Below are 12,411 nucleotides of genomic sequence, written 5' to 3'. Positions count from 1 at the left end.
CCCAGTGACGGAGGGGGAGGGGCTGGGGCTGCCTATCCAGGGCGGCGAACACAGCACCACGGTAGGGCATAGGGCAGAGCCACGGCAAGTCATCCAGGGGGTGCAGGGGGGCAACTCCCAACTGCTGTGCGTAACCCCAGGGGAGGCATGGGGGCAGTGTTCCCTCTAAGCTGCACATGTGTGCAGCCGCACACAATTAAAAATCTTGCCGCACACAAACTTTTTAATGCCGCGTGCCTGCCCAGAGAGGAGCTGGGCACGAAGCATGGTAGAGGCACTGGGGTTGGCGTGAGACAATTACCGAAGGTAAGCTCCTCACTCTTCATGCAGGGTAGGCAGCGGCTCCTCCCCGAGGCAAGGCGGGGACAGAGACAGGGGCTGAGGCAGGCTCTGCCACCTCCAAGGAACTGCTCTGCATGTCCGCATCGCCTCGAGGAGTGAGGAGGCACACGGGTGTCAGGGCTGGGGAGTGGAGCAGTTCCCCGGAGCTGGTGGAGCCTGTGGAGCAGTTCCCTGGAGCCAGCAGAATCCGTGCCAGCCCCCAGTCCTGCTTTGCCTTGCCTCAACTTGGGGAGGAGCCATAGCCTGCCCCCTGTGAGGAGCGAGGAGCTTACCTGTTATCTGACTCATAGAATTTTCTGTTTGCTGTGTACCAAGCAGCCAGAATTAGACAATTCAAACCCTGTGCTGATTGTCCGGTGATATAACATTACCTTCCAAGAACCAATCTGTAAATATAAAATCCCCTGGAAAATTGAGTGTTGGGGTACTTGTTAAAATTTTCAGAAGTTAGGGGGTACTTGCTACTTAAAAGGTTGAGAAACACTAGTATAGACTATTCCAGTAGGCAGAAGTTTAGTAAATTCTAAACCCCCAAATTCACAATGTTTACGGCCAAAAAAACCCATCCTGAAAAAATGTTGCGTTTCAGCAAGACATGAAGATGCAACGTACAAACTGTCCCAGCAGGTACCTAAGTATAGCCATGGTTTGACGCTAAACCTAGGCAGCAAATTAAAGCATTATTTCACATGATGTCTGATAATGATGATAAGCATGCTTAGTACTGATTTTGAAATGAAAGACAAGAGTTCTAAACTAGCCATGCATACCACTCCAAACCAACACTATTCACCAGTTAGGTTTCAAAGTTCAGCTACTTATTCAAGTTGTGTGACAGCAGCACTAGAGCTGGGAAAGTTAAAAAGGGATGAGAACATTTTCCCAACCTTTGAAAAAAATAATATTTGGCTGAAGTAGAGCAGTCTTTAAATAAAAAAGCTTCCTAAGTTATGAGGAAGTCACAACACCCAGTCACAAAGCTACTGTGTGTACTTGAGTTTGCAAGGTATACATAATATTTCATAGATTTCTGTACTCTACCCTCTCTGAAGTTCTCTTTTAGAAGCCTGAAATCAAGCTAACACACTTTGTCCTTTTTTTTGTACTATTGGCAAAGTGAATGGTCAATATTTCCAGATTTGTGTTGAAGTTTTACCGATACAACTTCAAATTATTCATAAATCCCATAAACAATTACGTTAACTGGCTTATGTAAATCTTACATTGATTCTTTGTAAAAATAAAGTTATTTCTGGGCAAGTAGAAAATGTCATGTTCTAATTTAAATACTAGTATACATTGAGGCAGTTAGCATGGTTCAGACTTGCATGTATGCAACCCGCTTAAAATACTGTACAGGGTAATCTTTGTTATTTAACAGTTTAGTAAATCAACTATTGATCAAATGTACAAACATATTGTTACATACAGCAGAGAACATGCACGAAAGTCTATGGAATCCTTACCTATCAGGCTATGCATATTATTTTCAGAATTGAAGTACTTCGTATTACGCCATTTCTCTTTCTGCATTTTACTGTGAGCGCAGATAAGCATCTCATTCTTTGGTTCCCAAGAATAGGAAACAATTTGGGTGATAAGTCTAAAAGGGCAAACTGACCAGCACAACAGGTTTTTTTACTCCACCCACCTCCATAAATACTCCCACACTAAGGACACATTATGCTCATTACTGAAATGATGAGCGCATCAGCGTAAAATAGCTTCAACTTCATCTAATTAAAGACTTTACAATAATCTCACCAATAAAGGCATGCCTAGCTCTAGTACTAGAAGTAGTCTCAGTTTGATCAGAGCCTGCTTTTACAGCAATGCTTTTTACTGACTTCTTACATAATGCAAAGTATCCTTGAGTTTACATCATGCCTCTAAACCAGGAACAGAATAGCAACCTGCCCTGACAGTTGCATTAACAGACGTGGCAGTGTAGCAGGACAGCAGAAAACAAGAATTCTTACTTCAGCTTGGCCTACTAGTTTATTTCAGCAGTTCCCAATCTGTGGTATGGGTACCACCAGTGGTATGCAGACAACCTGTCAATGGTATGCATTAACAGATTTATTATAATTACTTTATACAACAAAAATTTGCTGGTGGTGCTCAAGGTTGAATTGAAAATTTTGCTGGTGATACTTGAGGTTGTATCGTTCTAAACTGGTGGTGCACAAACTGTCAAGAGTTTGGGAACTCCTGGTTTAGTTAATGATACAAACATCATAATGCACAGACTCATCTCACTGAGGAATTTAAGTCCCAATTTAGCTTCCTTAAATGTATTTAGCAGTAGCAAACAGCATACCATGCCTGACATGTGTGACAGTGGAAGGCTGGCCAAGACATTCACCTCAGAATCAAAGCTATTTTTAAAAGCTTCATATTGTAAAGATACACTTTTGTGTGTTGTTAGTTTCTCTTAGGATTTTAAGACTTAACAATTTTAGAGCTTAAGTTTATGTCTGTTACATTTATCTATAAGTATTTCATAAATGTTTGTGTTTCACATTATCTGGACTGCTTTCTTCTTTATTTGCCTGCAATATTTCATTGTTAGCGACCTACCTAATTCACAGAGGCTGCCTCCAAACTTTGTGGCTTCAACACTTTGTGGCCCCAGCACAGCACTAGGAACCATTTTTGCTGCAAAGCGTAGTGGGCCCCCACCATGCTTCTGACTGGCCCACAGGCCCTGGAAGTCCTGCCCCTCCCCAGAGATTGGCAGATTGCTACCTGTCAATCTCCAAGGAGGGGTGTGACTTCTGGGGCCCCTTGGCCAGTTACAGGCATGTCCCCCACCCCACTACAAAAATCCCCCGCCCCCCCACCCCCAATGCTTCAGGATGCCAGGGCTTCCTATCTCTATTTGCAGCCGCCTTTCACCCCCCTCCTCACCAGTTCCTTTTTCCCTATACGTGCGCTTTTTTGTGGGAAACCTATCAAATTTGCAATTTTCATGTAAATCATAAAACTGCGCATTTGGTAGGTCCCTATTCATCGTTAAGATCTCCATTAAAATTTCGCTAAACTCACTCCTTCAAAGCAGGTGCTCAACCTCAAATTTGGCATGTGAGACTCCTCACAGGTCTGGAAATTTGGCAGCAGGGAAGCAGGGGCTGCATTAATTTCCACAGTTCTACCACAGCGTACATGGGGCCAGATCCAGCACGCTCCACAGACTGGCCCTATGGCACACATCAGGCCCACAGGGCTAGAAGGTTGAGCACCACTACTATGAAGGATCTGGCTTCTTTGGGACAGGTGCCTCAAACTTCCCTTTGTGCTCAAATTATTTTTGGCGGCCAACAATTACCATGTGAAAGCCAATGCAATCCTGACCTCAGCCTGCAAAGTTTCCATAGCAGTAACAGGATGCGATTAACCCTGATCAGATATATCCAGAATGAGCAGCATGTCTATCCTGCAACAAGGCACGCAATGCTTAGACCCATCACACTAGCTCCACCAAGGCCAGTTCCCAACTTAGGGGTAGTACAGCTGCATTACAGTGACTCAAAAGCAGAATTTACTAGTTCATAAACAAGGCCATATTAATGTGGCTATATTGCTTCTGGACACGAAGTGAACACATAGTCTCTTGGCACACTACCACCTTGCACCACACAGATGCTCCATTTCAGAACTGCCTTCTTTTCGGACAACTAGTACTCCCAATCAGAAGGGCTTAGTGGTGGGATGGGCACCCAAGTTCTTGTCTATGGGGAAAATAATTGCACAGGCAATTGACAGAAGTGGGCCATCTGCCAGAGGAATACCACATGTCCCAGAGACAGAAATTTCTGGAGAATTCTCAGACCCATGAAGAATTGGGACAAGGCTGATGGGGAGAAGGGGACGTGGGGGAGGGATTACTGGATTTATTTAGGAGGCTCTCTCTGCGATATGTATGGTCTTTGTATCCCAGGCTTTGGGAAGTCCAAGTCTTCAGGCCCCCAAATGCTGACAGAATCAGCAGGAAAACTGATCTCTAAAAACAATGGCAGGACTAGCAAGTAGACAGGTGACAAGGTAGCTTTTCTCCAATATAATAATTCCTTTTCTTGCTTGTCTCTACCAAATGTCTGTGGGACAGTGGGAAGAATCTTGGAGCTCTGAGGTTGCCTGTGGATTGGTTTGTGACAGGAAGAAGTAGGGCTAGACTTGAGATTTTGGACATCTGCTAGGCAGAAGCTGATAAAGGAGACTGTCAAAGTTTAGAGACAGAATTCTAGGTGGAATCTTTATTTAATTTTCCATCATGTGAAAGATGTGGGGACATGTAAAGATATAGGAGATAAGAAGAGAAATGCAACCGGTTTTCCTATTACTGAAACTTAAGATCACTGGATAATCAGTTTAACCCCTGGGGAAACAGACTTGCAAAATCTCCATCAAGTACTAGTCTATAGAATCAGATGGGAAATCTTAGAGGTATCACAAGTGATGCAATTACTACAAAAGCAGTTACTGAATTAAGCAGTATCATTATTGGTGAGAGTTGCATGCTTATAGTTTACCAGTCTTATTCTGACAGATTTTTGTTTGATTTTTTTCATAAAGACTTAAACTGATATTCATTGCCTAGTGTCAAGAGGCATGAACCAGCATTCTGCCACTACTCATCCTTGGAAAATTCACTTTGCCTCTATTTTTCCTTTCCATTTCCATCACTTGTCCTGCAATTACTAAGCATCTACATCACCTAAAGTAATGGATGCCTTATTTGGATTATAGTAGTGCCCGGTGTCATAGAATCATAGAATAAGGGTAAGAAGGGACCTTGTAGATCTTCAAGTCCGACCCCCTGCCTGGGCAGGAGAAAAAACTGGGCTCAAATGATCCCAGCTAGGTAGGCATCAAGCCTCCTCTTAAAGACCCCCAGGGTAGGAGCCAGCACCACTTCCCTCGGAAGTTGGTTCCAGATCCTAGCCACCCTAACTGTGAAGTAGTTCTTACAGATGAGACACAATGAGACTAATGAAATCACAGTGAATACAGTAGAGATTACCATCCTAACTCACACTTTACCTATCCCAGACTTTCCAAGCAGATATCTTGTAAATGTATATAAGGAATTATATAGCAAGGATAAGAGTATGAAATCAAACAATGGCTGAACATAGTCTAAGAAGCCAGTCTGAAGTGTTTAATTAATTTGCAAATGGATAAATAAACTTGCTTTAGAAAAATAAGTGCTCTAAAGAGACACTGAATTTCTTGCACAATTCAAATGACAGCACAATATGAGTTTAGCTTCGGATGTTTTAAAGGTTCCTTTTGAGACCATAAGGACCAGCCTCTCAAAAATGCAGAGTTAAATTCAGAAGAAAGTGAAGACACTTGCACAGAAAAAAATTGCTAGCCTCAGCTGAAATATTATCTGACCCTGCAAAGCTTCCAATATCCTGCCTGGGACACTTCAGCCCCACAAGATACTTTGGAAAACATGTTTTTGGGGTGCTTTTTAAAGAAGCAAAAGCAGTTTTAAGTATGAAAACAACAACATAACTTTGCCACTATAAAACAGTTTTGTTATTCGATTCAAACAGCTCTGACTAAATAAGACCTCAGGATAGTAATCTGAGGATTCTGTATACCATTTGCAGTGCATCTTCTAAAGTTAAACATACTTAGAGGCATTTTCATATTGGATGAGATGAGTGATCCAAACATCCTGTCTTGGCTGTAAACACAACTGCATGCCCTGAGAATGGCAGTGGGCATAGCCATACTGCTTCTTGTGAAGCACTTTTAATCTTCTATAGAACTCTGGAGAATCTCCTTAAAAATAGTGAATGCAGAGTGCATGGAAAATGATAGTTACCTGCAAGATCTCTTCACTTCCTCTGGTTGCAAGTATTATGTTACAGCTTTTAATTATATGGTTATGGTATTCATAAACAATATACATGTTTCCCCCTACAAGTTACAAAGGTAGCATCTATTTGTTATACAGATAATATAGCACAGTAATTACCAACATGAAAAGTTGAAGAACCGCACATTAGGCTTAAAATGAGCCATAAGTAACATATCACAGCAGAAGGCAACCTACAGCCCCATTTGGGCTGGATCCTGCCTGCAGAGCCAAAGGGGTTCTGTGATATATCCTCAGCCTTTCCTCACATGGCAGGCAGAAGCAATGGCGACAGACTGCTGTGGGGTGGAGTGGCCACTGCGACTACAATTGCTCAGGCTGAGTTGCAAGCAGTCCATGCTTAGAACTAAGCTCCATTAAAGTGGCTCCCTGCTGCAAAGTAGTGACTCCTGACCTGCAGCACCACTTCTCAGCACACAAAACACACAAGTTTGTAGTTAACTTTGTAGCCTGCTGCCCTTTTTCTGAACTTAATCCAAGGAAACGAGCAATAGCTGAATGGAATGGCTCACAAAGCTGACAAATCACTAGAAGTGCATAGAGTTTAAGCTATGCACTGTAACAATTACCTTGAGTAAACAACAAAATAGAGAAACTGTAAACACATACAATGGTAAAAGATCTGATACTTCACTGTGCACAAGAAATAACACATAAGAACACACTACATTATGAACAAAACTTGAGTACACATTAAGTTATTTCATGCAACATTAACATTTCCTTAAAGAAACTGCATGGAATGCAAAATAATGCTGGTACTGAGAAATACCACAGGATCTTGGAGACGATGAGAACCAAAAGCACCTCAGATTCACACATTCAATAGGACCTGTGAGATGAAATCTGAATTTTCAGCAGTCCACAGGAAACTTACCTTTCCCTGAAATAAAAACTCAACCCTGGCTGCAATAGAGGTGAACAAACTAGTTTAAAAAGTAAAGCTAAACTTGGTGCTTTCCATAAAGAAGAACATTTAACGTCTCAAAATAGCTACAAGCAACCATACATTTTCCCACAAAACATAAAAAGGCACAACAAATTACGCAGAACAAAAAGATGTGTAAATGCTACGTATTCTGAAAGTTTAGTCTTTTCTAAACTACCAGTGACTGTCATATATCAAGTCTCAAAAAGTTAAGAACAGGCCCTTTAAATTAACAGTTTCCCCAACTGTGTGTGCTTGGGAACTTTAAGGAACAATTCAGCTATCTTTCAGGTGGGAACTGAGATGTCTCATGGCAGTCAAAAAGGGTCTAGAACAGACATGCCCAACTCAGCTAACTCATAAGGCCACATGAGTAGCACAGGCACGATCCAGGGGCCAGAACAAGAATGCAGAACTGTGTCACCTATCCTGGGGGACTGGCATTTGGCAGTGGCAGTGTTAACTGCTGTGGCTCCCAGAGCTCCACCAGTCACTGTTCCTCCTTACACCAAATTTCTGGCCTCATGAGTCAGATGATGCAGCTCTATACTGTGATTCAGCCCATGGGGCCCCCAACAAATCCAGAAATTTGGCAGCAGGACAAGCAGCAGCAATAAATACTGTCACTAATCACCACCCCACCAAATTTCTGGACTTACGGGGAGACCTACAAGCTGAATACAGGCCAGATCTGGACCATGAGCTCCATCTTGGTCACCCCTGTTCTAGGGGAACAAATTTTAAGGATGTGGGACATGGCATCACACCTCCTGCCTTGAAGTGGAAATATGAATTCTGTACAAGACCATGAGAATATTTCATCCTCCAACCCACCAGTCTTAATATTAGTTCTCCTATAAGCTAATCATTCTTGTGTTTTTGCTAACACTGCTGCAGAGTCATATCTGAACAAACTGCACAAGCACATTTGGGATGGAGACAGCCACAAAGGGACTTAGGGGGAAAAAAGGACAAAAATAAAAAAAGCAAGCAGAAAATAGAAAGGATGTCTTTCAAGTGTCCCTCATAGTAACGACAGTTCCATTTTAGATCTGTCCGCCTGTGAACCAATTGATCTTCTTGTGCTATTGTGTAAAGTTGTCTCACAAATTAAGCCTCCTGAAACCACCTTCAAAATGTCTGTTCTAGCTTTAACAGTTTAAGAGACATGAACTCCACTTTAGAGATCTTCCAGCATTATTGTTTTTGTGCCTTTTAAGGGACTGATAGTTTGATACATTTAAAGCAGTGAATCTCTCTACCAGAGGACTTTAGGTGCCTTGGGATCCTTTGAAGGGTACTATACCTTTGAAGGGTACTATAGAGTGTTACATAATTTTAGGACTGTTAGATGGGCAAACGCAATTCACAAGATAAACCCAGAGATTTCCAAAAGGAATCCATAGGGTTAAAAACATTCTGCCCTGTTCGGGGCTTCCTGAGTTCTTTGCAATAGAAGAATTAATGTATTATTTTTTGTGAAAAGAGTGAAAGCTAGGAGTTGGCATTTTCCAAGGGGTGCCTTGATGCTAATAAGGTTAAAAACTACTAGTTTAAAGAAAGATCTTCCACCTTCTTCCCACCTGTATACTGTGGTATACACCAATCTCAGGCTTCACACAAATACTACTAAAACTATAGCTGTATTCCCAACACAACCCCAAAAGCTCACCTTGCAAGATTTTGTTCAGCCCTGAAAAATTCACACGATCATTAGTCAGATACTAACTAAGCATCTTTTCCCAGCTAGCACAAGATCAATCCCGCAAGCATGGTTTGAAATTGTGTACCTTTTGTACACCACTGACTGCTCTTAATCAGATGGTCTTTAACACAACTAAGCAGAATTGAGGGAACCATGGTCTTCTGGAATCAAATTTGCATATGTAGCTACAATTTCAATCACCCAATGGATTATTTTAGTGCAGTGCATGATGTAATTCACAGATTTATCATTGTGACTAGAAAAAAACTCAAAATAGAACTAGAGCTACAAATTATTTTAAGATACTTTCCCTAAAGCTTTTAGTGACTACTTCACCAGAAGAGCCTTGATGGATTTTAACCATGTTCTGTAGCCCTGTAACTGACAATAGTTTTTTTTACCCCATGATTAATTACTAGATAGACATTTTGCCAACCCTTCGAAATTCCTATTTGACTACCTTTTTCCCAGCATCCACCAACAACTCATGATAATCTTTGCTGGATTACTACATAACTTTAGACCCAAAACTCCATCCTGTGCACCTTTCCCACTTTAATCTCAGATGACAGCTTCACTGGATATCCTCCATGCCCACGGCTACTGCTTTGCTAGAGCACACTCCAAGATACATTAAGCAGGACTGAAATTAGTACTTACCTTAAATTTCTCTAAAATATATATTGCAGAATGATAGGGAAGTTACAAATGAACCAAAATATCTACTTATGTTTAAGAAGGGCTGTCCCACAAAGGGTTAATAAACAGCCCCCCCAAGCTCCTACCTGGCTGCTGCTCCCCTTACTGCTCCAGCTGCTACTGCAGCTGAGGTCTCTAAGGTACCCCTCCTTCCCACAACTTTTCCCTTTTTGCTCCTGTCCCAAGGGGCAAAGTGCCACACTACATGGCGCACAGTGGTGTGGCAGTGTGTGTGTGCATGTGTGTGTGTGTGGGGGGTCTTAATCGTTCATGCAGTACAGGAGCTGTGCTTTGCAGAAGTGTGGCCCCTGGAGAATGCAGTGCCATTGGTATGGTCTGTGAACCACAACTGCTTACAATCTGGACAGTCCTGCGTTAAACAGAATACATCAAATTCAGTCACTGGTTTGAAAAATAAGCTACCTTAACTTCAAGAGTTTCCTGTTGACACTTTCTTGTACCAAGCTTTCCCTACAAATGTTCAAATACTGTAGCAGAATGCTAACACATGAAAATGCATGCTCTGTTAACAAAAAAGCTGTGTAAAGACAACTGCCACTCACTCTGCCATTCCTCTTGCTTCTGGCATTTTTTCCAGTTTGAACAAATACCAGTATAGCAAAATGTAATTAGAACATAAACATACTTTTGTCTAAGGTGATATTTAACACTGTATTGAAGCTTAAGAATTTTTTACCCAACTATGCTACTTTTACCTAAAATGGTTTACTCCCAGATCATGCTAAATACATTTGCAGCTCTAAATCCTAAACAGCATTCATTTTACCAGTAGCTTTACAAGTCTGTAACTCCAGACTGTCATAATTGCTTTTCACCCATCAGTCAAGAATGTGTCAGCTAGACAGTACTGCATCAACTTCAAGTAGTAGGAATCATTTAATTTCAATTAGGGGATGTTAGTAAACAAAGAGTACCCACACAGCAGTACAGAAACAAGTCATTTGGTCTATTATGACAAATGTTTAACTGATAATGCTCATAGCACTAAGCCTGCTCAACTGGCAACACAGTTTTCTGTATACAATATCAGGGGTACAACTGTGACCCCTACATGCTTGCTCCAAAATTCATTCCACAGAAGTTGAACATATGTCCTAGACTTCAAGCAGTATTTCCCTCATTTCATACATTACACAGGACTCTTCAAACCATGAAGCCTTTAGCCATCCACAACTTTCTTAAATATGGTTTTATATCAGGTGGGACAATCTACCATCTCCACTATTCAAAAATAGTGTTTTCACAAATATAGAACAGCTCATGTTTCAGGTCCAGCGTTGAAAAAATGCAAATATTGGGCACATCTTTTAACTCAATGTAGCACTACTATTTAAAACTAGTTCTCAGCTACAAAATATACTCATTGCACTGAGCCTTTTCCTTTGTCAAACAGGAAAAAAGCAGTGGTTCAATGCCAAGTGTTCAAGTCGTTACAATACAGCTTATGACAGAGATGTCAAAGTTGTTTGGCCCTGTGAGCCAAATCCAGACCATGAGGCTCCCCATGGGCCAGATGACCCAAGAACAGCGGGGGCAGCCACCATTAATGCCACAAGTCCTCTCTTCTGCTGCCACCAATTAACATTGCAAAGAGATCCATGGGTCAAATTTGGCCTACAGGCTGTATGCTTGTCATGCCTGGTTTAATGACAAAAAGTAGCTAATGATATTTTCAGTGGTATGTATAAATACTATCATGATTTCTGACAACTGAATACTTCTAATGCTGAACCTAGAGCTGCTGTTTCAAGACGGCTTCACATTGCCACTCAACCTCAGGCTTGTTTTAAGTTTGATTTGTAAGGGGAAAGTAAAAGACAGAAAATGCTAGAAACAGGAGCAGGTTTAAAAGCAACAAGTTGCCTGGGCCTATCATAACCAGACCGTTTTGACCAGTCACAGCACAGGGCAGTGATCCAAGTAAATAAGCCTACCTCTAGCACGGAGCACATGAAAACAGCACATGAAGTGCAATGCTCCTGGGGCTCTCCAGAGCGAACACAACCTGGCTCCACACAAGCCTCCGACTTAATCTGGAGCAGTGGCACACTTCAGTCCCAAGAAATATTTTAAAAAGGAGGCCGAGGGGACGCTCAACCAATGAAAGTGTGACTAACCAGGTGCCTCAAAAGATCTAGCAGTTTAAACAGGATCTGGTTTTTACCATGAGGTTCTGGTACACAAGCTGGCATTACAGCCCTACCACCAACCCTCCCCGCATGGGCCCGCTCTTCCGGACAAGTTTCTCCCGAATTTTGACCAGCCGTCTCAGGGGTTTTCACAGCACCCCACTGTCTGCTTTGGAGTTAAGGAGAGCAGGGAACCATCGCTGCCTATACTGCCCCTAAATCCAGCCCACCCCACGGCTTGAGGTAAGCCGCAGCAGCACCCCTGGGCTCCTGGGGCCAGGTCTTCGCTGACGTCCAGCCCCAAGATTCAATGAAGAGGCTGGAGGCAGGCCTCTGGGGCCCATCCCCCCGCCCCGCTGGCAGCCAGGCCGTTTTGCAGTCTCACGTGCCCGGGAGCGCAGGCCAGGCCGACTCGGCCCTCGGCGCGGGGGCCCAGACTAAGGAGCCATGGAGGCCTGCGGCCTGCCCAGGCCCGCACCGCGCAGCCCGCTCCGCTCCACTCCTCCCCGGCCGCCAGGGCCCTCGCGACCCCCCGCCGCCCGCACAGGCAGGCCCCGGCCCCGACCCGCACCGTCTCCTCGGGGTCGATGTCGATCTTGAAGGTCTGCTGCTGCAGCGTCTTCAGCGTGATCTGCATGGCGGCGCCGCGGGCCCAGCGAGGCCGCCCCCGCCCACCGGCCGGCTGCTGGCGCGG

At 43.3% G+C, this 12,411-nt stretch overlaps 1 protein-coding gene across 2 annotated transcripts in view; it reads right to left on the bottom strand.

The window, feature by feature from the left end:
• RAD23B (RAD23 homolog B, nucleotide excision repair protein) overlaps nucleotides 1–12,405 on the bottom strand; it is a 51,852-nt gene extending 39,447 nt beyond the window's left edge. For both annotated transcript variants that reach the window (XM_019555035.1, XM_019555036.1), the window contains exon 1: nucleotides 12,289–12,405. In XM_019555035.1, coding sequence (XP_019410580.1) covers nucleotides 12,289–12,354 — 66 coding nt within the window. In that variant the 5' untranslated portion in view covers nucleotides 12,355–12,405. The remainder of the gene's footprint in view (nucleotides 1–12,288) is intronic.
• Between the last annotated feature and the right edge of the window lie 6 nt (nucleotides 12,406–12,411).

Source organism: Crocodylus porosus, unplaced genomic scaffold (assembly GCF_001723895.1).
Source record: "Crocodylus porosus isolate Cpor-Errol unplaced genomic scaffold, CroPor_comp1, whole genome shotgun sequence".
Classification (NCBI taxonomy): domain Eukaryota; kingdom Metazoa; phylum Chordata; order Crocodylia; family Crocodylidae; genus Crocodylus; species Crocodylus porosus.
The sequence above is the reverse complement of the archived record's forward strand: the minus strand, read 5'-3'. Positions and strand labels throughout refer to the sequence as shown.